Raw genomic sequence first — 26,852 nt, forward strand, 5'->3', positions numbered from 1 at the left:
CAACACCTGTATATAATATGCATTTAACTCAAAGATTTCAATAAATGCTTTTTAAAAAGATACAACAGATTATGCATGGTATTACTAATAATGACATAAATGAGCATAAAGAAAGTTTCATAGGATAATTGCTTTCACACTAAAATGTCAGTTACAGAAGTACATTCCTGGAGAAAATGATCTCAAAGTTGTTCTCATTGAGTACCCTGGATTGTTAAAGTCACCACAGACTCAATATAAATAATAAAAAAAAATTATGTTTAGGTTTGAAAGAGACAGAGACAGAGTGCAATCCGGGGAGGGTCAGACAGAGAGAGGGAGACACAGAATCTGAAGCAGGCTCCAGGCTCTGAGCTGTCAGCACAGAGCCTGACACAGGGCTTGAACTCACAAACTGTGAGATCGTGACCTGAGCTGAAGTCAGATGCTTAACCAACTGAGCGACCGAGACACCCCCAATATAAATAATTTTTAAAATTACAGATACATTGTGTTTATTTAAACCTCACAATTTTAAGGAATAGATATTAATTTCCCCCATTTTACTTTTTAAAAAATGTTTATTTATTTTTGAGAGAGAGAGAGTGTGTGTGTGTGAGCAGGTGAGGGTCAGAGAGAGAGGGAGACACAGAATCTGAAGCAGGCTCCAGGCTCTGAACTGCCAGCACATAGCCGGACATGGAACTCAAACTCACAAACTGCAAGATCATGACCTGAGCTGAAGTCAGACGCTTAACCAACTGAGCCACCCAGGCACCCAGTTTCCCCCATTTTATTTATTTATTTATGTAAAAAAATTTTTTTAGGGGCACCTGGGTGGCACAGTCGGTTAAGCGTCCGACTTCAGCCAGGTCACGATCTCGCGGTCCATGAGTTCAAGCCCCGCGTCAGGCTCTGAGCTGATGGCTCGGAGCCTGGAGCCTGTTTCCAATTCTGTGTCTCCCTCTCTCTCTGCCCCTCCCCCGTTCATGCTCTGTCTCTCTCTGTCCCCCCCAAAAAAATAAATAAACGTTGAAAAAAAAATTAAAAAAAAATTTTTTTTAATGTTTATTTATTTTTGAGAGAGACAGACAGAGTGCGAGCGGGGGAGGGTCAGGGAGAGAGGGAGACACAGAATCTGAAGCAGGCTCCAGACTCTGAGCTCTCAGCTCAGAGCCTGATGTGGGGCTTGAACTCACAAACCGTGAGATGATGACCTGAGTGAAGTCAGATGCTTAACTGAATGAGCCACAAAGGCACCCCAACTCCTATTTTACAAATTTCAAAATTTATAAATACCAAGTACCACACAACTAGTAAGTTTTGGGATTGGATCTAGTTCTGTTTGATTCTTAAGTATGGGGCCTTATAGATGTCTTGCTAGTGTAAATCTATTTGCCACAAGGAGGATGAATTGAGGAGGAAGCAAACTAGAAGTGGGGTGACTGGCTACCAGGTGAGGCTTTGGAGGATGAAAATGTTCTAGCTGCTTTGTGGTGATGGTTGTACTGCTCAGTAACATACTAAGAAGTCATTGAATTACACTCTTGGAATGGGTGAGTTTTATGCCTATGCAATAAAGCTGATAAAAAATAAGATGAGTTCATTAGAGCAAGTGAGAGATGAGGGCTTGGGTACAGGCAATAGCACTGGCAAAACAGAGAGAAGAGGTAAAAATATGCTAAGGTAACATTTTGCAACACTGGTTGTAGAAGGAACAGAAAACGTTAATTTGGCAATTTGATTCACAGGACTTATAGAGTGGTGATGTGACAGAGACTGGACACAGAGAGTATATTTAGATAAGAAAGTGGGGAAAAAGATTTCTATTTTGAAAGATGGTGATTGAGTTATTACCAAGGACCTTAATGTACCCCTCAGCTCCCTCCTGACTATAGGCTCCAGACCTCTTTTTTCTTAGAGCATTTACTTTAGAAAACTTGGAATTGTAAAGTTTTTTTTATGCCCCTTTGAGATGTAAATCATTTGCAACCTAGGCCTGTCTTTCTTAAAACCTAGAAGTCATCCCCTTGAAATGTAATCATCAAGAAAGATAGTCTCTGTGGGAGAGTAGAAGCTTATCTTCCATAACAGTCAATTAGCAAACACAGATGGCCCAGTCATACCAACCAACCTCTGTACTAATGTCCTCTAATACTTTTCCATTAGCTTACTCCAGCGTTTAAAAATTATCCTGCCTTTTGTTTTAGTAGCGTTCAATTTCCACCCCCTACTGCACTAGTCTTGACCCCTATTGCAACAGTCTAGAATAAAGTCTTCCTATGCCATGTTTAATAAGTGTCCAGTGCAATTTTCTTTTACAGTTCCCTGAGGGATAGCCGTTGGAAATTCTCCAGTAAGCAAAGGGAAAGGTTTTGATCCAACTGCTAAAGACGAGTCATTTTCTTTTCACAACTTTAAATTTAGCTTCTTTAAAACACTTAATTTTTGTAGTTAAATATTTCCACAAGACTTGTTATGAAAAATAGCAGTCTTCTGTTCCTACCTGCTCACCATTTTCAGCTCTTTTAGAGGCTTTCAACTCAGCTCATTCTTTTAAATATATGCCCTCATATTTCTAAATAGGTGTTTCTGTTGCTGTCTCTTGATCAGTCTTAGGCTCTACCTATTGATATCATACTTAGGAAGCTGAGGACTCAATTCTCTGTCATACAATCCCCACTTACGTCCCATCACTCTAGGGAGTTACACTGTAAATTAGATTAGATCAATGTTCTGTGTTTACTTAATTTTAAGTATGAAAATGCTTTGTGCAGCTAAGTTGTTAGTATATAACACATAATTTTTCTTTCCTGAACAGTATTATTTTCTTTGGTGTTAAAAAGTGCCTTGAACTTTTCATCTTATTTCGTTTTGTTTAATTCAGTTCCCTGTGTACAGATACATATTTGTGCCAACTTTAACTAGACCTGTAAATTTTGTTTCAAACCAATTCACTTACCTACCCGTTAGCCATTCTATCAATTTCATCTTGAAAAAGTCTCTCCCGGAGCTTTTGAGTTGTTTGGATTTCGATTTCTTTCTGGGTCTGTTGCACAGCTCAGATGCTAGACTCTCCTTTACCACCATCCTGTGATTCCCCTTGCTCTTGCCTCGGGATTTCCCTGCTTTGGGAAAGCCACGTTTCTCCTTTCTTGGTTTACCTGCTGGTTTTTGTGAACTACTTCCTCCGGTCCTTTTCAGGGAAAGAGTGAACTGGAGATACATTTTTTGATATTTATATATCTGCAAATGTCTTTAATCTACCCTCACATTTAATAGTTTGGGCATTAGGTACAGAATTGTAGCTTGTAAATGATCTTTCCTCAGAATTTTTAGGGTATGTTTTCATTGCCTCCTGGTGTTCAGTGTGGCTGTTGAGAAGCCTATTGGTATTCTGATTCCTGTTTCTTTATATGAAAACTGTTTTCTCTCCTTTCCTGTCTCTCTGGAAGATGGTAGGACCTTCTCTTTGCCCTCATGCTCTGAAATATCACAATGAGATGCTTTGATGTGCATCTTTTTTCGTGCATTGTTTCAGGCATTCAGTGGGTTCTTTCAACCTGATTAACTAATGTTCTTCAGGTTTTTTCTTAAAAAAATTTTTTTTACATTTATTTATTTTTGAGAGACAGAGCACAAGTGGGGGAGAGGGGCAGAGAGAGGGAGACACAGAATCTGAAGCAGGCTTCAGGCTCTGAGCTGTCAGCACAGAGCCCGACGTGGGGCTCGAACCCACAAACCATGAGATCATGACCTGAGCCAGTCAGATGCTTAACCCACTGACCCACCCACATGTTCCCTTCAGGTTTTTTTCTAAAATTTGTTTTGATGATCTCCCCTCTTTCTTTCGGTAACCTTATTATTCAGATATTCATACAGTAATTTTCATATCCTTCCCCTCCTATTTTCCATATCTATCTTCTTCTTCAATTTTTTCTTCCAATACTGAATTATTTGTGCTATCACATGTTAATTTCTAAAAGCTCTTTTATCTGTCTTCTGAATACTCATTTTTAGTTTCATGTTCTTATTTCATGAATGCAATATTTTCTCATTCTTTCTGAGTATGTTAATCAGTTTTTTTAACTTTTTCTTTTAAAGTTTTATTCTTTCTTCTGCACAATGTTTTATCCAAGTTTTCTTTTTTTCTCCCTTTTTTGATATCTCCTTTTCATGGTAAGTGTTTGCAATTATTGGGTGATGCTTGTCCATTCATTGAACAGTGAGGTAGTAAAATATCAAGGGGCAGCTTTGTAAGCAAAGGGGTATTGTTTTTGTAGGGTGATGTGGTTGACCATTTTCTTGTGTGACGCCTATGCCAGCATCTTTAAATCTTTCTTTTTCCATTCATCAGTTGATGGACATTTAGGCTCTTTCCATAATTTGGCTATTGTTGAGAGTGCTGCTATAAACATTGGGGTACAATGGAGTACTACGTGGCAATGAGAAAGAATGAAATCTGGCCCTCTGTAGCAATGTGGATGGAACTGGAGAGTGTTATGCTAAATGAAATAAGCCATACAGAGAAAGACAGATACCATATGTTTTCACTCTTATGTGGATCCTGAGAAACTTGACAGAAACCCATGGGGGAGGGGAAGGAAAAAAAAGAAAAAAAGAGGTTAGAGTGGGAGAGAGCCAAAGCATAAGAGACTCTTAAAAACTGAGAATAAACTGAGGGTTGATGGGGGGTGGGAGGGAGGGGTGGGTGGGTGATGGGTATTGAGGAGGGCGCCTTTTGGGATGAGCACTGGGTGTTGTATGGAAACCAATTTGACAATAAATTTCATATATTGAAAAAAAAATCTTTCTTTTTAGGATGCTCATCTCCCTAATTAAAACTTCTGGTGTCTTGCCAATAGTCTGGCAGCTGAGGGGGTAGAATGCTTGGAATTTCTACAGTAGTTGTGTAAACTTTCACTTCTCTCCTTGTCTTCAACTGCACTCAAATGTGTTGTTTACCAGCTTTGGGATCTGCTTTTTAGCTATTCTATAGGAAACTTCTCCAGATTTCTAGTGGGTCAGAGACAGTTAGGAATATAGGAATCTGATTCCTTAACAGACTTGCAGCCATGTATATACCTCCTTTTCCAGAGGAACATGATGTCTTTGATTTTCAGCCTTTTGGGATTTCTGTGGTTAAAATTAGACTTAGATTTCTAGGGTATGTATACTAACTCAGGTACCTTCTCCATCTGTTGTCCAGTTTCTAAAATTTTGTTCCCGTTCTCTTTATGCCTAGAGGTTTTAAAATTTTTTTAAAAATTTTTGGAGATTTTTAAAATCTCTAACTCTTCTAGAGATTTTTTAAAAATCCTACCATTTTAATGCAGTTTTAGGAGAGAACAGAGCTCCATTCATGTATTTAATTCAATATCTGTGACCAGAGACATCACTGGTTTAATCCAGTGTGTAAATGCTAGCAGTAAGGTATTCAGAATAGAAATAGCAGTCACGTTACAGGTGGCAGCAGTCACATCATAACTGGAGCAACATTTTCCATTCTGAGTACCTCAATCTGGGGTTGGCAAACCATACAATGACCAGACAAGAGAGACGACAATGGTGCAAGATGCAAAACCAAATTACACGGGTAGCAGATGAAAAAATTACTGACATCTGTCTAGGGAAAAGAAGGGCTCAAAGATGCCACGACAAAAGTTTGAATGCACCTAAGTGGCACATCTATGGGCCAATTATGTTGACTCTCCGTTCAAAGGTTGGGAGTGAGAAAATTATAGCTCTTCTAAAATATTTAATTGGCTGTTACATTCACAGTGGGTTGGACACTAAACTTGGTTTCAGGGGGCGTAAAACAGATAACCAGACCAAATGAGAGCAAAAGACCTTTTGGTTTGGTGCAGTAGAAGAAGAACTGACCGTAGGAGTCTGAGACGCTAATATCACTAGGGTCCAAGTAAATGACATTAATGTGTGAACTGGCTAAATAAAAATACTAGCATACTGAAAAGAGTATGCCATGTGTAAACTGATAGCAATATTGGAAGATACTAACTTTTCAAAAGCAGTTATATATTTTTATATTTATTTGTAATATTATAATTCTTGGATATCAATTAATTAATTAATAATTAATTTATTTTTAAATGTTTATTTATTTATTTGGAGAGAGAGAGGAAGGGAGGGAAGGAGGAGGGGCAGAGAGAGAGAGTAGAGAGAGAATCCCAATCGGGCTCTGCACTACTCGTGTGGAGCCGACGTGGGGACTGAACTCACTAACTGTGAGATCATGACCTGAGTAGAGATCAAGAGTGGGATGCTTAACAGACTGAGCCACCCAGGAGCCCCTTGGATATTAATTTATTTTTAAAAATTCTTCTCGGGGCGCCTGGGTGGCGCAGTCGGTTAGGCGTCCGACTTCAGCCAGGTCACGATCTCGCGGTCCGTGAGTTCGAGCCCCGCGTCGGGCTCTGGGCTGATGGCTCGGAGCCTGGAGCCTGTTTCCGATTCTGTGTTTCCCTCTCTCTCTGCCCCTCCCCCGTTCATGCTCTGTCTCTCTCTGTCCCAAAAACAAATAGACGTTGAAAAAAAAAAATTTAAAAAAAAAAAAAATAAAATAAAATAAAAGAATCATCTAGGAATGAGGCACAGTTGTAGGTTAAATTGATATGTGTTATTTGTTGTTTTCAATAATCTACATAGTCACTACATTCCAAAGTTATGTTAATTGAATTATTCAATAGAAAAGAATAACATATGCATTATGGATTCATACTATTTGTAGCTTAAAAGTTGGGATTTATGTTTGAGGTCATAATCATTCCTCTAGTTTACATCTGAGGGGTTGAGACCTAGAGAAGTTAAATGACTTGCCAGGTTGTGCCTGGTACATACTACATGTTGGAAAGAGTTAGAAAAGGAAGAGAAGACAGGACCATGTGCTCAGTAAGCTTACAATCTCAAAGAAAGAGACAGGATGCCATACAAATATCTATTAGTCAGTATATAGAATACAAAATCAAGTAATGATACTTCATTACAATTATTCCTCATAGCTTAGAAATTCACTACAAAGAAGAAAAAAAATGATACTATGACTCGAATACTGTACAATCTCCATGTTGCGTGGTTTTCCCCATCTTTGGTTCATGATCTTCCATTTCCTGTCAGTATTTTATGCTGGAAACTTTCTTTTTTTTTTTTTTTTCAAAAGTTTTGGGTAATATTTATTTTTTATCTTTGAGAGAGAGAGAGACAAAGCACGAGCGGGGTAGGGGTAGAGAGTGAGGGAGACAGAATCTGAAGCAGGCTCCAGGCTCTGAGCGGTCAGCACAGAGCCCAATGCGGGGCTTGAACCATGAACTGTGAGATCATGCCCTGAGCCCAAGTGGAATGTTTAACTGACTGAGCCACCCAGGCGCCCCTATGCTGGATACTTTCATTATCAAATAACCAAGACTGGGAATGGGAGATGTATGAAAGAGTAATAATGAAGAGTAAATGTTAGTTAGCCAGCAGATAATTAGTTTGCAACAGAGTAAGCATTAAAATGAGTGCTCCCTTAAATTTAGTAAGGAGATATGGAGTATTTTTTAAGAATTTTATCATATTTCTTGCCACTTTCTATAATCTAATCTTGAGTCTTTCCTTACAAGGAAAGACTTTTCTTTTCATAAAGAAAATATAGAAAGTAATCACCTTATCTCCATTAAATACAAATGCTGTTCAGGAGACAATTGCTAAGTGAATGAAATTACAAATTAAATAATTCCATTTTCTTCCTAACGTGTTAAAGTAAGAAAGACATAAATATCAAAAGACTAAGCCTATCATTTTAAAAATAAATGTCTCATGACTGGGAAAGTTTAAACACGTACAAAAATAAGGTGACAGCCTCTCATGAAAAGAAAATGCAAGCTTTGAATTTTGGTGTTACATTTATAGATGATCTCCCAAGAAGATAAGTGAAAGGTATTATTCATTGCAGGAAACTGGAAGGTATAATATGATAGAATAAGGATCACATTTTCTCTTTGAGGTGATTTATATTTAAATGAGTTCTCCATAATCCTTTAAACTGAAGTGCAAATTGGTTATCAAAGTCCTTTGCTGTAAGGGTTGTTTTACATAATAACGAATTTCACAAAAGTTCCTCAAAGGGAAATATTGATTTAGGCAACATCACAGGACAGTTCAGTCACAGAAACACTTTACATTACTGCCATAGACAGCATATAAAAAAACTTCCTAAAATCTAAATTTCTCTATTAAGAAGTGTAGGCAGTGTTTTTTTTTGTTTTTTTGTTTTTTTTGTTTTTTTTCAAATAAATGCTCAGTAGTGTGATTACTGGATAATATGGAAGTTCTATTTTTTATCTTTTGAGGACCCTCCATACTGTTTTCCCTAGTGGAAAGTTACAATCCTACGCATGGTGCACAAGGGTTCCATTTTCTCCACATCCTCACCAGCACTTGTTGTTTCTTGCCTTTTTGATACTAGTCATTCTAACAAGTGTGATGTAATATTACTTTGTGGTCTCGGTTTGCATTTCCCTGGTGATTAGTGATGCTGAGCATCTTTTCATGCACCTGATGGCCATCTGTTTGTCTTCTTTAGAAAAATGTTCACTCAAATCTTTTGCCCATATCTTTTTATAGTAGAAAATATGCTGGTAATAGAAATTTTTGATAAAAACAATTCTGTATTATCTATTTTTTCACATTCACATTGATGAAAATCTGCCACATGCTAGGTATATGGCTCATGTTTTTAAAAAAAATGGGTTGCGTGAAAACAGCAGGAAATGTTCTTTGCAGTTATATGCTTGTGTTAGTACCAATGCCAAACAGCTCTAATTACTGAGCCTTTACTCTGTGCTAATTACTGTGCCAGATAAGTTACATGTGATATTTTATTTGTTTCTCACAAAGTGAGGTGGGGATTATTATCTTCATTCTATAAAGGAGAAGGCTCAGTCACTGGCATGTGAGAATCTGAACCAGAGTTTATATCTCTCATTCATTATGCTATACCACCAACTCACATCTGGCTTCTTTTCATTCTTGAGTCCTATATGGCTCATTGGCAGGAGGTAAAAGCTCTGGTCGTCACCCCAGTGGTACGGTGAATGAATAGGCAGGTTCCTCTTTGCTGTAGCTCAGGGGCTCCGGGATCCCTACCAGTTCTCATCAATTAAGAGTAATCCAGGTAGCGTCACGTCAGTGAGATCCTGGGACCAGGCCCTGAGTGGAACCTGAGATTGAAACTACAAATGGGAAGGGCACTGGATTCACTCACGAGACCTGGGTTCGAGACCTAGGTCTATCACTCACTAGTTAGGTGACTATGGAAAAATCAGTTTACCTCCCTGAATCTTTGTATTTTTGTCTCTGAAATGAGGAGGCTGGATTTGATCCATGGTTTTCAAAACTATATTTTTTATTTTTTAAAAAGTGAAGCTCTTTTAGAATATGAAGCCTTATGTTGAATCCCAATGTTTAAAATAGATGCAGGTAGAACAAGGGCTGAATTTAGAGGAAGCAAGAATTCATCTACCTCCCGGGCCTCCTTCTAACCTTCATCTTATCTCCAGGGAGCCTCTGAGGCATGTGAGGCCTTGCAGAACACGATGTGCACTCACTCATCTCCAACTTTATCCCAGTTCTCATATTCTGTGATTTAAAAAATATCTGTAACCACATGACAAGGGCATTAGAATTGTATTAGAATACAAATAGGGTCAAGGCTGATAATTCAAAGGAGAGGGGAACATTAAGTTATAAAAGATATAATCAAATGACTTGGCCGCGGGTGGTCAGGGACATGCTCTTGATTTTGAGGATCCTGAAACTGGGTACTGAAGTTTTGCAGGGTTGTAGCAACACAGGAGCTGGGCTTTATGATCACTGTTATTGAAATCTGTTATATTTCTGCGGTTTGTTTATTTAAATATGAATATTATTTTAGTCTGACAGTGTTATTCCATTAATTGATTTTATTTTCTTAAAGTTGCTTGATATTGAGATATTTACTTGTAATTATGATATAATTATTATTATTACTATCAAAATATTTTTTCTTTTTAAAAAATATGAATTTTAGACAAATTGGTTCATGTTCTCCAAACAGTAAAAACTTAGATTGCATTGTTGCAACTCTTGGCTCAAAGACTTTATTCACGTATCTGTATTAAACTGTTAAACTCAGCCAGTGTCCCCCCGGCCCTGAGCTGTCCCTGTGATTGACAGTGTTTCACTGGTTTAATTCCGACGTGTCTGTGGCCACAGATCCTTTTCACTTACCTGCCTCCGCCTTCTGCTGCTTCTCAATTTTCTCCAGGCGCCCTAGCAAGGAGTCAATTTTCGTTTTGATCTGGGTTAATTCTTTCTTGATTGTCTGTAACTCATCTGACTTCACTGGAAAGGGGAAAAGGGAAAGAAAGCAATAGAACGTCAAATGTACCACGACTCATGGAAAACACAAGTCACAGACACCCCGTGTTTTCTCAAGACTATGTCAAATCACATAGGATACTTTTCAGTCTCATTGGTTTCTTGTTACTTCCAGTGATCCTACAGTACCAGATGACATTGGGAATTACAGTGATTTTCAGTGACGTGAGCATTTGATATACTAGCATTTCATCTATTCACTGATAGTTAGGCAAAGGGACAGAGTAACCCAGAAACAGCTTATCAAATAACTAAATGATACTAAACTCAGTTTTGGCAAGTAGTAGAGTTAATCTGCACTGTAAAATGGATTCAGCTTGAAGAATGATAAAATCATGACAGGTATGTTAATACTGCTTTGAGATCTATGTTGTAATACATATTTGAGAGGTCAATGACATTTTTAAATCTAGTTCCCTGGTATTTAATTGAAACCAGGATATAATACTTATCCTCTAAAGAAATGTTAGATGCTAGAGAACTCTAACAGAACTCTTGCCACTTCACCTACTCTTTTTTTTTTTTTTTTAAAGTGAGGCAATGGGTTGTACATGCCCCCTTTTAAGCCGTGGAGCTGGAAGGAAGGAGATTCACTAAAGTTCCCACTGGCATTTAGCATGGTTTCAAAGAAAAACAAGTGGGGGGCTCTGGGGGGCTCAGTCGGTTAAGCGTCCACTTTAGTTCAGGTCATGATCTCCGGTTAGAGAGTTCAAGCTCTGCGTCGGGCTCTGTGCTGACGGCTCAGAGCCTGGAGCCTGCTTCAGATTTTGTGTGTTCCTCTCTCTCTGACCCTCCCCTGCTCGTGCTCTGTCTCTCTCTGTCTCTCTCTCAAAAAATAAACATTGAAAAAATTTTAAAAAAACAAAGAAAAACAAGTAGGACTAACACAAGATTGGCAACCTTTCATTTTACCAAGTAAGATGTTAACAACAACAAACATCCTATTATCAACCTAATAATTATTTTGTAAAGAAAGGGCTTAAGAAAAGGACAATCTCCCATGTAAAGGACAATCGTTTCAATAAATATATTTATGTTTATGAAAAATTCATTGCAGCACTGTTCTTATTTTCTCCTTTTTCTGAGAACCATTGGAAAATTTGCCATGAACCCACAAGAACCAGAGTATTAAAGATTTCAAAGCTATCACTACAGAACATCTACATCTGCCTATGAACTTTCAGTAGGTGGGTTTTCAGGTAGCCATGCCTCAGCAAAGATGCTTCAAGATCTGGGGCACAGATCTTGATTTCAGCCTATTCTTCTCTGTCACTTTTGCTTTCAAGTTTATGATGATCTCAGCTTGGATATTTCCGAGAAATTTTGGAAGAAACTGAGTGTTTAGTTTAATTCTTTCATCTCCAGGAAAAAATTATAATTAATAAAAACTAAATGCAATCTATGCTTGCTTGGAATGGAGATATTTGTCAACTAAGATATATGAGATAATATACATGATAACTTATGCACCAATATACATTAATTGCTCAAAGGAAGAACAGATTATTTCCAATATAAAAATGAGAGAACATTTTCTATTATAAAATCAGACATTTTTTATAAAAAGAAGCTTTTTATTTATGATGTAAAGTAGTTTGCAAAATAAAAACTGCAAGAATCCAGGACCCTGTGGAGTGTTCCTATTATAAAGAACCAAACTGAAAGTAGAACACAGTTTAAAATAGAGAATTGCTCCTTATGTCAATTATTTCAGAGACATCAAAGTACCATTGTGGAACTGCAGCTAAATTTGAAAAACATCATCTGTCACAATTGCAAATTGATTCCACTTTGAAGAATGATTTTTATTTCCTTTGATGGAAGCATGTCATGTAGTTTTACTTAAACCTATCAAATTTAATAGAAAATATTTTATCTTTATAGCATTAGATTTCAATGCAGCAGAAATGGGACTGTGGCTGGAAACTAATAGAATAGATGTTTTAGTAAGTAGATCCACTTCTCAGCTCAGAAATGCAGTTGACTAATTTTAATTTATTTATCTCCTTAAAAAATAAACAAAAACCCCACCAATGCCCCATTTTTTAGAAACTACAAGCCACTAGAAATCTAGGCTCACCAAGTAGGAACTTACCAGTGTCCAGGGAGTCAAGGCTGGCTTTAAGTCTAGACTCAAGTCTAGCACTGTAGGAACCCCTTTTAAGATCAAAGTCAGTCCATTATAAAATTTGAGTTTAATTAGTCCATGGTATTTAAGCTTAGAGGTAATAAGGATGTAATCTGGACAGGTTCTGTTTGCTTTTTCCTGTCTTTACCAGGAAATGCTGAACATTTCCAGCCTGTGCAAGTTGCCTGGCTTCAATCTTGGAATGGCTAGCAGCAAAGGACCCTCAAGGCCTTGAAAAGCAAGGCTTCAGAATCGTTTTGGCTGCTTCTTGAGCAACTGGGAAGGCTGTTTTCTTATTGCATTTCAGTGCTATCCTTGGAAGAAGGCTGCCACTTACCTGGCCTAGTTGATTATAGTCCTGTTTCTACCTTTCTTCAGTTGGATTCACAATCTATAGATTGGGTGTGGTTCTGTGCTAATGTGTTGGTTTCAGGATGGAGTTCCTGAGATGAGCCACCTCTATAGCTCATGTGATTCCCTCTCAAACTCTTCTCTGCCTTTTTTTTCTTGGGGGGTGGGGTGGGCATGGGGCTCCTGTTAACCATTTCTCTGCTGCACCGCAGATTACATTAATCCCCTACTCCATCAAAATAGATGCATATTTCACAAGTATAGATTTCTAAACTTAAAAATTTTCAAATCTCTGCAACTTAGGTTTCTGATACTTTTCCAAAAAATAAAAATGAGTTCAGAAGTATTCCAGTTCATTTTCATTTCTTTTCACATCTTTTTTCCCCCTGTTCATTTTCTGCACACTCTCAATTGGGCTTCTGCCTTCAATTTGCCCAGTCTACTGCATAGTGCCTTCATAGTGATAGTTATAAGTCATAAACCTTTCCTACGGAACACTTCTACAGTGTCCCCATTTCTATAGGAAAAAGGCCAGAAACCCACACACATGTGCACAAACACTATAAACTGGTATTCAGGGTCTGCTCCAAAGTATATTTCCAGCTATAGATTCCATTTCCTCTCAAAGCAAACTCTTCACTTGAACAGATAATCTTAGTGCTTACTCAAATAGTGCACGGGACCAGATAGACTCTAGTTCACCTCTATGTCCCTTTGGGAAGTCACTCGTAATCACTAGGATTCAGGTTCAACATCTGGAATTTCCATTCTCTACTTTAGAGGCTTGTCATAAAAACCTAATGAGGTAATTCATATAAAGCACTTAGCACCATGCCCAGAACATCATCAAGCCCAGTAAATGGTAGTAGCAGAAGATACTATTTCTATGACTATTATTATTATTGCTATTATTATTATTTATATGTTTATCACAGCAAAGACTCTCTGTATCCTGCAAATATATCTATTAAAATCCTATATGCCTTTTAGGGCTTCATTTAAGTCTTGCCTCTCCTGTGGATTCTTCTTTGAGTAATCCTCTGGAGGGTGCATCTCTCGTCTATAATTTATTTAGTGGCATCTCATAATTACCGCTAGACACATACTGTGTATTGATTTTTACTTAGTATGTACACTTTTCATATTAAATTGTGAGCTTCTTGAGAGTGAAGGCCTGATTAGACACTGAAGAATTTCAGGAGTCATGCTTTTGAGTATTTTCTGTGTTTTAATAAGTTCCTTCTTCTCTTATTGACTGATGAAGCTCCTGATGCATACCATGAGGTCCTGGGCTTTGAAGTCTGTTCTCCATAATTAGAAAATGTATTAACAGGTTTCAGAAGAGATTGTAAATTATGTTAGTACCTACTGAAAACTTTGTCTTTTCATCATTAACCAGAACCATAAAAAAATTATTCAGACTGCAGATTAAGAAATTATTTTGATCTCTGACAAGGCAACATTTGAAAAAGAAGAAATTTTAGACAGCTGTTTGAAGAAGACATATTAATGGGTTTATCACATCATAGGCTCTCAACAACCAAACTGTCTTGAATGGAGAGAAAGCATCCAATTCCTTCTTTTTCTTCCTTCCTTCCTTCCTTCCTTCCTTCCTTCCTTCCTTCCTTTCCTTCCTTCCTTCCTTCTTCCCTCCTTCATTTCCTTCTTTTCTCTTTCTCTATTTCTTTTTTTCCCTTTTCTCTTTCTTTCGCTCTTTTTCTCCTTGCATGTTTAAAAGAATTTAACCCAGTGTCTTACACATGGGAAGAAATTAGCAAATTCCAGAAAATTTGTAGGTATGTGTATAAGTAGGTAGGGTCGCTGGATGCAATTTCAACCTAAACAACAAATCTTATTTAAAGCTTTGTGTATGTACCAGACAGTAAATTGGAATTGAATGTCTAATGGAGAGATTGCAAGAAGTGCAAGAAGAAAATTAGTGTGGAAACATACTGTTTCTTAATCAGAAGCACTATGATAAAAGAATAAGCACACATAACTTTGGCAACCACACTTTTGCATTCTTCCCTAATTCCACCTTAATTCTTCGAAATCCATAATCCTCATTTTCAAAGATACATTGTAGAGACCATAGTGTCTTTATTTTTAGGTAGAGTATTAGATTGTGAGAGTCAGGAGTATTTTTTATTAAGAATAATGCAGAATACTTTTAATCAACTTGCTGTTACATAACTGTTATGCAAAAGCAACCCAATGTAGACAAGTTAGGGGCTTGGGAAAATTAGAGCCAATTACTAAAGGTTATGAATTTTACAATTTAAACTTTATTGATTTGAGAATTTGAGAAAATTGCTTTACTTCCCAATCAGCTCCAAATTACCTTCCCTTGACTCTTTCTAATTAATTTAGGCTTGCCTTTCTAATTAATTTAGGCTCTACTCACAACTGTTCATTGTTTCTTGAATGTATCTTGTGTTTTTAGACATCTATAGCTATGTTTTTGTTGTTTTTATTTGTCTGCCCTACACTCTCATCTCCTCTACCTGGTAAATGCCATTTAATTTTTAAATCCTCAGCTCAAATGTTTCCTAGAGAGTAAAGTCATTATCAAACTTGATCCTCTTCTTTAATAAACTCATCCTCTTTCTTCAGATGACACTTTAAATGATCTGTTCTTTAAAAAAAATCTCTCTTGCCAGGGTGCCTGGGTGGCTCAGTGGGTTAAGCATCCGACATCTGCTCAGGTCATTATCTTGTGGTTTGTGAGTTCAAGCCCCACGTTGGGCTCTGTGCTGACAGATCAGAGCCTGATCTGCTTTGGATTCTATGTCTCCTTCTCTCTCTACCCCTCCCCTGTTCATACTCTGCCCCCCCAAAAAATAAACAAACATTAAAAAAATTAAAAATCTCTCTCCTTGACAAAAACAGGAACTGCTCTCATTTTTGACTCAAGTGTTGAACACATTTATTCAACAATATTCATGAAGATCTGTTATTGTCTGGTTCGCTCCCAAGAGCTGGGGATATATTCATAAACAAGAGACAGAAGTCCTTGAAATGATGGAACTTCCATCTAGCAGTGGAAGAAGACAACAAACAAATACATTTTATTTGTTTATGAATATAAGATGCATACAAGGGGGCGCCTGGGTGGCTCAGTTGGTTGAGCGTCTGGCTTCAGCTCAGGCCACGATCTCGTGGTCTGTGAGTTTGAGCCCCACATCGGGCTCTGGGCTGATGGCTCAGAGCCTGGAGCCTACTTCCAATTCTGTGTCTCCCTCTCTCTCTGCCCCTCCCTCGTTTATGCTCTGTCTCTCTCTGCCTCAAAAATAAATAAATGTTAAAAAAAATTTTTTTTAAAAAAAGATGCATACAAGAAGTTAGGGAAGACCTGGCTAGGGAGTAAGTACATTTAAAATTGTTAATTTTTTAAATTTGCATATAAGTAACATACATTGTTATATTAGTTTCAGGTGTACAATATAATGATTCAAGAATTTTATACAGTACTCAATGCTCATCATGACAAGTGTACTCTTAGTCCCCTTTATCTATTCCACCCATCCCCCCATCCACCTCCCCTCTGGTGACCATCAGTGTGTTCTTTGTATTTAAGAATTTTTTTTGTTTGTTTTGGGGTGCCTGGGTGGCTCAGTTGGTTGAGCTTCCGACTTTGGCTCAGGTCATGATCATTAAAAAAAAAAAGAATTTTTTGTTTTGTTTTGTTTTTGTTTGTCTCTCTTTTTCTTTGTTCATTTTGTGGTACAGCCCCTCCCTAAGAAATGTGGTGAAAACCTCAAGACAAGGGAAAGCAACCTGGCTATGTGGGCAGGTGTGACCTTCCTCAGGACTCTGTAACATAGACCATATGTTCAGACTGTATGTTACCATATACGGGAGACAAAGGAACAGAAATTGTATAAAAGGCAACCCTCTTCTGAGCTTTGGGTTCAGCCTTTTGGGTCTTAGCCCACTGAGCCTGTACTGGCATGAATAAAGCTGCTTCCTGGAAAGAAAAGCATCGGTGTCTCGACTCTCTGTGTTTGACTCACTGCTACATTTCATGGGGGCTCACCTGGGAGGTGGGGATGGTGTTTCACCTCCCTTGTCGCTGGGGTGTGAATCTCGGGTCACCAGGAGAGGTGACCTCACCTGTCTCCAGCAGACCGCTCAATCAGTAGGAGACTAGCCACCCCTGGCATGCTGGGGCGAGGTCCCCAGATGAACAAAGGAACCTGGTGAGGCCCAGGAACCAGATCAGGGAGTACCACCCATCAGACTGGTAAGAATCTGGGTTTGTTTTGGTAGACCTGCCCCTAAGAGGCAGAAGGGGAGCCTGATCATCACCCAGAGCTGCCTGAGTAGTTCCATAAGAAATGAAACCACAACTCTAAGGTGCTGGGAGCTGGGCAGTGGGTTGAAGTCACTGTGTGACTGTGTGTGAATGAGACAGACGAAAGAGTTTGACCTGACCAATGGGATGAAGCTAGTGTTGAGTCCCGATCCATGGTTCCATGGTGACCTCATATGGCTTAGGGCAGCGTCACACTTCCTCTGGGGTCCCTGATCCGGGTCAGGGCTTGATACTGAACCCACTAATGCTAACAAGTGCCTGAAATATCTCTGAGAGGAGAGCAGCCGGAAATGGACAAAGGGAGTGTGTGTCCTCTCCAAATTAGTCCCTCCCTTCTCCCTTTTCCCTCTCTTGTGTATGAAAGTTGCCTGTTAGGGGGAGGAAATGGGTGGAAAACAGAGTAAACTGACTCCCCTAGAGTGTATGTTGAGGAATTTCAAAAAGGGATATTCAGGAGATTAGGGTGTGAAATTAATTCCTAGAAAGCTCCGGAAATTCTGTGAAATTGATTGACCATCATTTGGGGTGGGCTGGCCCTCTGAGGGCTCACTTGATAAAGAACTAGTTAAGTGCTCAGAGTCATTGTGGGGGATCCAGGCCACCCCACCCAATTTCCTTACATTGGTTGTTGGCAAGACCTGGTCCTATTCCACCTACCTTGGCTAAAAGTCTGTATTGAAGAGAACTGTAAAGTTATGATGGCTCATGTCACGGCTTCCTCCAAATGCCGGCCAAAACCTGAAAAACCATACTGTTGGGAGAGACTATGAGGGGACCCCACTGCCATATGCCCCACTGTACCTCTCATTGCCACCTGAGCCTCCAGCTGCCCTGGCGGCCAAAACCCCACCAGAGCCGGCCTCTAGTCTTGAGGCCTCTCCACCTCTAGCTCCACTGGCCTCTCCAGATGTGACTGGTTTGCCCAGACCACTGGTCCTAACCTCATACACCCCTCCTGGAAGGCAATTAGAAGATCAGGCCAGTGGAGACAGTCCCTTCTTGCAGCAACAAGATGCCCTACAGATGCCACTGAGGGGAACTAGGGGACCTATTTATCAGGAAGGCTAGATCTGAGAAGGCCAGCGTGTTTTTCTGTACCAATCCTTTACCACTACAGACCTCCTAAATTGGAAGCACCAGACTCCCTCCTATATGGAGAAGCCCCATGCTGTGATTGAACTAAAGCAGTCCATAATTCAAACCCATAAACCTACCTGGACAGACTGCTGCCAACTCCTCCTGACCCTCTTTGACATGGAGGAGCATTGCCGAATTATCCAGGCAGCCCTAAAATGGTTGGAGGAGAATGCCCCTGCTGCGATGCTAGACACTCAGCTTATGCTTGGGCTCACCTGCCTGGGGAGGAACCCAAATGGAACCCAAATGACTCAAGTGTAGATGGAGGGCTCACAAAGACTGGATGGCATCAAGAAGCCCTTCTAAATGGCATGAAGGAATGGGGGAAGAGGACATGAATATGAGCAAAACATAAAAAGTGTTCCAGGGATCCAAGGAGAGCCTGAGCCAGTTCTATGAGAGACTATATGGGGCATTTCATCTCTACATCCCTTTTGATCCAGAGGCACCTGTCAACCAGCAGACAGTCAATGCAGCTTTCATAGGTCAGGCACAAGGGGACATCCGGCACAAGCTGCAAAAGCTAGAGAGTTTTGCTGGCATGAATGCCAGTCAGTTGCTGGAAGTAGCAACTAAGGTGTTTATCAACCGTGACCAGGTGGGGTGGAGGGAAGAATGCCAGAAGATGCAGAAAAAGGTAGACTTGTTAGCTGCTGCCTTGATGGAGCAGTTGGAAAGCTCCCAGAAAGGTGCCCCACAGGGACAGGGCTGGGGCCAAAAAGGTATTGCAGGGAGGATCATCTCACCCAGGATCAAAGTTAGGACGGAATCACTGTGCTCACTGTTGTCAGGAGGTCCACAGGAAAAATTAATGCACTCTGCAGCTGACTAATTCTCAGCAGGGCCCCAAACAGGAAGAAAGAGGCCATATTGTCCAGGGCCAGTACCAACCAGCATCACAACCTCATGGGGCCCCCAAAGATGATTTTGTGGGGCTAACTGCCATGGAGGACTATGAGGAGGACTAAGACAGAGTGGGCTCTATTTTGTTAGCTTGCCAAGAGCCTATGGTCCAAATGAATGTGGGGGGCCAACCCATCAACTTCATGGTAGATACTGGGGTGGAACACCCAAGGTGACCCAACCCGTGGGCCTCTTCTCACAGAGACAAGCCACCATTGTGGGGGTCATGGGCCGTTGGACATGCCATCCCGTCCTGCTTCCTTGGAGATGCAGGTTAGGTGGGCATGAAATCATCCATGAATTCCTGTACCTCCCTGACTGCCCCGTGGCTTTAATGGGTTGGGACCTGTTGAGAAAGCTGAAGGCCCAGATAACTTTCAACTCCCACAGACAAGCTGCTTTGACCCTACAAAAGCCAGAAGCAAAGATTATGACTCTCATGATTCCCCAAGGGGAACAATGGTGCCTCTACAGCCTCATGGAGGAGCTACAACAGGGACCTAAGCTTACCTTCAGAGCACTAGGGGTGTGGGGTGAGGACAACTCACCAGAACTGGTGCAGAACATACCTCCAGTAATTGTAGAACTAAAGCCAGGGGCAGGGCCCATCTTCCAAAAATAATATTTCATCCTTTGTAAGGCACACATGGGAATACAGAAGCACCTGGAGAGACTTCTAAAATATGGGATCCTCCAACCCTGTCAGTCATCTTGGAACATGCCTCTCCTACCAGTCCAGAAGCTGGGCACCAGTGACTATCGGCCAATCCAAGATCTGTATGCAATAAGCCAGGCTGCTGTCACCCTGCACCTGATTGTCCTGAACCCATACACTCTCTTGGGTCTTATCCCTGCCGAAGCTGCCTTCTTCATATGACTAGACTTCAAGGATGCCTTCTTCTGCATCCTACTGGCCTCCCAGAGTCAACCTATCTTCACCTTCCAGTGGGAGAATCCTGAAAATGGTGACAAGGGCCAGGTGACTTGGACCAGATTGCCTCAGGGGTTCAAAAACTCCCCAATTATTTTTGGCACGGCAGTAGCCTCAGACCTAAGAGCCTTCCCAGTGGATCAAAATGGCTGTATCCTGCTTCAGTATGTAGATGATTTCCTGCTGGTTGGAAGGTCTCAAGAGGATTACATGGAAGGAACTTGGCAGCTCCTTACCACCACCACTATCCCCCCCCCATGGGACACTGGCTATAAGGTCTCAAGGAAAAGGCCCGAATCTGTCAAAAGAAAGTCAAGTACCTTGGCTTTCACCTCTCCCAGGGGCAGCACCAACTCGGCCTAGAGAGAAAACAAGCCGTTTGTTTAATCCTGGTCACGTTGACCCAACATCAGGTTCTGGAGTTTCTCAGGGCCACAGGTTTCTGTAGAATCTAAATACCTAACTTCTCAGTCTTGGCAAAACCCCTTTATGAGACCACAAAGAGGGGAGAGCGGGAACCTCTGTTATGGGAGCAAGTACAGCAAAGGGCCTTTGAAGAGATCAAACGGGCCCTCACCAACATGCCTGGTCTGGGGCTCCCAGACATGTCCAAGCCCTTCTTCTTGTATGTTCATGAACATACTGGAGTCGCAATAGGAGTTGTAACCCAGATGTTGGGGTCGTGGCATCCCCCGGTGGCATATCTCTTCAAGCAGCTTGACTCTGTTGCCCAAGGCTGGCTATCCTGCCTATGGGCACTTGCCGACAGGGCCCTCTTAGTGTCTGAGGATGACAAGTTAACTATGGGACAAGAGTTGACAGTCTGAGAGCTACATTCAGTATTGACATTAATGGAGTACAGGGGACAATACTGGCTAACCAACGCCCAGATGATGAGATATCAGGGGATGCTATGTGAAAACCTGTGCATTCATCTAGAAGTAGTGTAGACGCTAAACCCTGCAACCCTACTGCCTGTGGGGCCAGGTCAACCAGAACATGACTGCACTGAAGTCATGGATGAGGTGTTCTCCAGCTGACCAGACTTGAGGGACATCCCCTCAAGGGCGTCCAATGCTGAGCGTTTCACTGATGGTAGCAGTTTTGTGAAAGAGGGAGAACATCTTACAGGGTACTCCATGGTGACCCTGAATTCTATTATATCAGCCAAACCCCTGCCAAGGGGGACTTTGGCACAGAAGGCAGAGCTCATCGCATTAACCCCAGCCCTCCAACGGGTGGCAGGGATATGTGTTAATATATACACAGACTCTAAGTATGCCATCACCACCCTCCACTGTACACGGGGCTTTATGTAAAGAGAAGGATCTAATAACCTCAGGAGGAAAAGACATAAAGTATGGTAAGGAAATCCTTGAACTCTTAGACGCTGTGTGGGCCCCTAAAAGAGTGGCAGTCATGCATTGATGCATGCATCAAGGGAAGACCCCATGGCTGCAAACCCTAAGGCAGACAGAGAGGCAAAGCTAGCAGCCTCCAAAGGAACAGTAGAATCAGCGGCTTTAACTGCTGCACTGTTCCCTAGTCCACTGGCAGAATGGGACCCTAATTACTCAGAACATAAGAGTACTTGGTTTAAGACTGAAAAAGGAAGCTACCTCCCAGGTGGATGGGGGAAATTTGAAGATGGCTGAGTAGCAATTCCTGAGGCCCTGTCTCCAGCTTTTGTCAAGAAGTTCCATCAGGAAACACATACTACCGGGACAGCTCTCGAGACTGCGTTGAGACGACATTTCTACATCCTTCGACTCTCCAGCATAGCCTGAGTAGTATGCTAGCAATATGAAATGTGTGCCTGGAATAACCCACATCAGGAACCCAAGGCCTACCCTAGGGTGCAGAGTGTTGGGGGAACCCCATTTGAAAATATCATGGTGGACTTCACTGAGCTTCCCCAGGTCCAAGGCTGTAAATATCTGTAGGTTTTTGTGTGCACTTTCTCAGGCTGGATGGAAACCTTCCTACTCGCATAGAAAAGGCACATGAAGTGGCCCAACTTCTTATAAAAGAAATCATTCCTTGATTTGGGATCCCTCTCACTATGGGATCAGATAACAGGCCAGCAGTTGTGGCTGAGCTGGTGCAGCTGGTGGCAAAGGGGTTAAAGATCCCAAAGATCACCTGGAAGTTACACATGGCATATTGACCCCAGAGCTCCAGGAAGGTGGAACGAATGAATGGAACCCTGAAGCTTCAATTAAGTAAACTATGTCAGGAAACCCACCTACACTGGGACCAGGCATTGCCAATCACCTTGTCAGGAATCAGGTGTAGCCCCCCAAAGCAGACGGGATTCTGCCCTTATGAAATCCTTTATGGCTGCCCTCCCCCATTATCAAGGGCATAAAGGAGGATCTAAATGAAATAGACAATCTAACCCTAAGGGAACAGATGCGGGCTCTTGACTCTACCCTAACCACCTTACGCCACTGGGTTAGGGAGCGATTAGCTGTGAGTCTGACCAGAGACGCTCACCGCTTTAAACCAGGAGATGCTGTATGGGTGAAGGAGTGGAATGTCGAATTCCTAAAACCCCTCTGGAGGGGCCTGCTCACTGTCATTTTGTCCGCCCCTACTGCAGTAAAGGTAGCTGAGGTGGGTCCCTGGATTCACCACAGCAGAGTGAAGTCGGCATTTTGAAACTGGGAGTGCATTCCTGATCCATCAATGCCATGCAAGCTGACAATACAGAAGAAGCAATCCGCAATTCCAGAGGCTCTGGGAGACTGCAGCTCTGCTTTAGTCACTCCAGAAGCTGACTACACACAGCAGAAGTCTGAGGAATCAACGATCTGGTGGAACAAACACACTGTCCTTATTTTCTATATCTGTTTCCTTATGATGATGCACTGTCCTGCTTTGTTTCTTACTGTTCTTGTGATTCTTGCTCTACTTTTCACCATAGGATTGGCAGAGGCCACCCTGGCTGGTTGGAAGTGTGGTGAGAGATTTCTGTTAGCACTCACCTTCCCTTTGTGGATAGGATGCTTTGTTGGTATTGGTTGCTTCTAATCTGGTCCCCTTCTGTAGACCTCGATTCCTCAGTAGGTGACCCATGTGGTCACATAACCAGATCAGGCCAGGAAGTCACTTGGATCTTACTATACCATGCCCACTTCTCATGCCAAGGAAAAGTCCTGGGGACTTGCAGACACAATAAGACCACCTATTCTATCTGCCAATGGAAGAGTCAATACACATGCTATGACCCATAATAAACCCCCAGTGAAGACTGGTTAGAAGTCTGATCCTACCAAGTGGGGGGCTTTGGTCAGCTGGACACAAATTGCTACCCCAAAATGACCAATGTCAATGCTGTTTGATGTATGTGTGGTTGTAGGTATTGCCCAGAGGCATCTGTCATATGAAAAAAGTGGGCACTTGTCATAGAGGGCCCAAGGACTCTTGATATATACCATGTGGAGGGTTAGATTGGGAGAAGAAATACTGACTCAATGACAAATACATGTGTGAGGAAAACAGTTCACGTGCCTATACACCTGAGTTTTTATGCCCCAGCTGGAGCTGTGTTTCATGGGCTACTTGGAAAAAAGAAGACAACAACAGCACTCCTTCAAAAGGGGGAGTGCTATATCAGGTTGTCAATTAAGGCCTGTAACCCTGTTAATTTTACCATCATTAACCCAAATGGCAATGGGGCACCCAAATTGGCATCTGGATCTGTTGGCAAGGCAGAGACACAGGGACTATGCTATATTTCAAGAGAGTCACTACCCCCCATCCAACCATGTCCCATCAAGTCTTCCACTCCTTCTATGAAATAAGAAGTAGCCCCCTTTCCATTTCAGTCACAGCAAGGAACTTGTTTCTAGCCCTAGCAGAGACTATAGCTCAGACTCTGAAGATCTCTTCTTGCTGTGTATGTGGGGGAACTAACATGGGGGATCAAAGGCCATGGGAGGCTAGAGAATTAGACCCCTGTGAACCTTGTAATGAAACAAAATACCCCAGTCCTACTACTGGGGTTTGGCTCCTCAAAACCTAAATTATTGGGAAAAACTGCCTTCCCTGGTGGGGAAGAAAGTTCACCATCTCCATTGGAAGCTTAACGTACCTAGGCCAAAGATTTTAGACTCATCTGCCAAGGAAACCCAATGGTGGGGGTCCCCAGATCACATTGAGCCAGATCCCCACCCCTTGTCTAACTCCTCTCATCTCTGAGAGGCCTAGGACAATGTCCACGTGGCTATCGAATGGTGGGCCCCAGGTGGACTATACTGGATATGTGGAAGGACAGCCTATATAGTACTTCCCTCAGGCTGGTCAGGGTCTTGTCTGATAAGAACTATTCATCCATCTTACTTCCTGTTCCCACTTGTCAGAGGGGAACTTTTGGGAGTCCAAGTGTATTGGGACTGGGAGATTCAAAGGAAATGGTGTGCCCTACAAATTGGCAACTGGAAAGATGATGAATGGCCTCCTGAGTGTATGATCCAATATTACGGCCCTGCCACCTGGGCAGAGGATGGGTCCTGGGGCTACCACACTCCCATTTACATGCTAAGGCACATAATCAAACAGTTGTAGAAATAATTACCAATGAAACCACCAGAGTTCTTAACTTACTAGCAAAGCAGCAAACCAAAATGCACAATGATATCTATCAAAATGGCTTGGCCTTAGATTCCTTGCTTGCTTCTGAGGGAGGTGTTTATGGAAAGTTTAACCTGAGCAACTGCTGCCCACAGACAGGAAATGAAGGAAAAGTCACAGAGGAGATGACAGATCGAATGAGAAAGGTTGCTCATGTCCCAGTCCAAACCTGGAAAGGTTGGGGCCCCAGGGAGTTATTTGGTGGATGATTTTCAACTCTCAGGGGATTCAAAACCCTCATGGGGATTATCCTCTTGAATTTTGGGAGCTTGCTTAATCCTACCTTGCCTAGGTCTCCTGGTTATACAGTCTGTCTCCATCCTCATTGAGGTAATGGTCAAAAGGAAAATGGCAACACGTGATGATGTTATGGAAATATAAACTCTCAACCAAGATGATGTTCTTTAAACCAAAATAGGGAGGGGCGCCTGGGTGGCGCAGTCGGTTAAGCGTCCGACTTCAGCCAGGTCACGATCTCGCGGTCCGTGAGTTCGAGCCCCGCATCAGGCTCTGGGCTGATGGCTCGGAGCCTGGGGCCTGTTTCCGATTCTGTGTCTCCCTCTCTCTCTGCCCCTCCCCTGTTCATGCTCTGTCTCTCTCTGTCCCAAAAATAAATAAACGTTGAAAAAAAAATTTTTTAAACCAAAATAGGGGGTCTGAGCATCAAAGGGTGGAATGTGGTAGATCCCCTCCTTAAGGAATGTGGGGAAAACCTCAAGACAAGGGAAGGCAACCTGGCTATGTGCGCATGTACGACATTCCTCAAGACTCTGTAACATAGACCCCCGAATCAGACTTATGTTACCATATATGGGAGACAAAGTAGCAAAAATTGTACAAAAGGCAACTCCCTGCTGAGCTAGGGGCTCAGCCTTTTGGGTCTTAGCCTGCTGGACCTGTTTAGCCTGCTGGCATGAATAAAGCTGCTTCCTGGAAAGAAAAGGCTCTGTGTCCCGACTCTCTGTGTGTGATTCACTGCTACAATTTGTTTCTTAAATTCCACATTTGATGAGCATCATTCTGAGTATGTGATGCGAAAAGACTTAAGGGGCAAAGGTAGAAGCAATGAGATCACTAAGGAGACTGTGGAAATAATTCAAGGGACAGATGGCAGACTGGATTGGACCAAGGAACTAGCAGTTGGGTGGTGAGAAGTAAATAGATTCTGCATATATTCTAAAGTTGAGGGGAAAGGATTTGTGGATCGATTGGAGATAAAGTGTAGGTGAAAGAGGAAAGTCAGAGAGAACTCCAAAATGTTTGGCTTAAATAACTGGAGGGACGGAATTGCCATTTATGGGGATAGGGGAAGACTTAGGGAGGTTCAGGCTGTAGGGGGATATCATAAGTTTTGCTTTAGACTTGTTAATTGTGAGATGCCTCTTAGTATCCAAATACAAGTGATAAAGAGGCAGTTGGGTATATGAGTATGGAGTTTATGGGACAGATCAAAGGTAGAAAAATAAATTTGGGAGTAACCAGTTAGAGACAGTATTTTATTTTATTAAATAGGCTGAGTTTGCCCTAGTAGTTGAGAATATATACCTAATAGGTGTTTTAGAAGACATCAATAATGCTATCTGATGTGGGAAACAAAGGCAGAAGGAAATGGCAGATAAAATTAAATTTCCTTATAACCTTCAGCCCATTAACAAATACTTGAGGCTGGCAGAGTAAAACGTTTCTCCAGGAACTCCCTACTGTCTTAATGTTAATGCTTTGATAAAGGGAAAAACTGCTTTAGCCTGACAATAGCTAGGCCTCCAGTATCCTGTGAGTCTTCTTTAGTATGTTAAAATCCTTTTGGAATCTTCCCCTTGATTTTACATTCCCCAACTCCCAAGTATAGAATTAGTGTCTCTTCATGTTCCCGAACAGCTTTTTCTGCCCATGGGTCCTGTCCCTGTGCTTTAATAAAATCACCTTTTGCACCAAAGATGTCTCAAGAATTCTTTCTCGGCCATCATCTCCAAACCCCACCATTATTCCAAAAACCCCATCACTATATTCATGGTGCAGCCACTCTGGAAAACAGTATGGAGGTTCCTCAAAAAGTT

General features: G+C 41.6%; 1 protein-coding gene across 3 annotated transcripts in view; it reads right to left on the bottom strand.

The window, feature by feature from the left end:
• RALYL (RALY RNA binding protein like) overlaps positions 1–26,852 on the bottom strand; it is a 407,386-nt gene that overhangs the window by 44,043 nt on the left and 336,491 nt on the right. For all 3 annotated transcript variants that reach the window (XM_032591937.1, XM_032591936.1, XM_030304338.1), the window contains exon 6: positions 10,246–10,359. In XM_032591937.1, the coding sequence (XP_032447828.1) occupies positions 10,246–10,359 (114 nt within the window). The remainder of the gene's footprint in view (positions 1–10,245; positions 10,360–26,852) is intronic.

Source organism: Lynx canadensis, chromosome F2 (assembly GCF_007474595.2).
Source record: "Lynx canadensis isolate LIC74 chromosome F2, mLynCan4.pri.v2, whole genome shotgun sequence".
In the NCBI taxonomy this organism is placed as follows: domain Eukaryota; kingdom Metazoa; phylum Chordata; class Mammalia; order Carnivora; family Felidae; genus Lynx; species Lynx canadensis.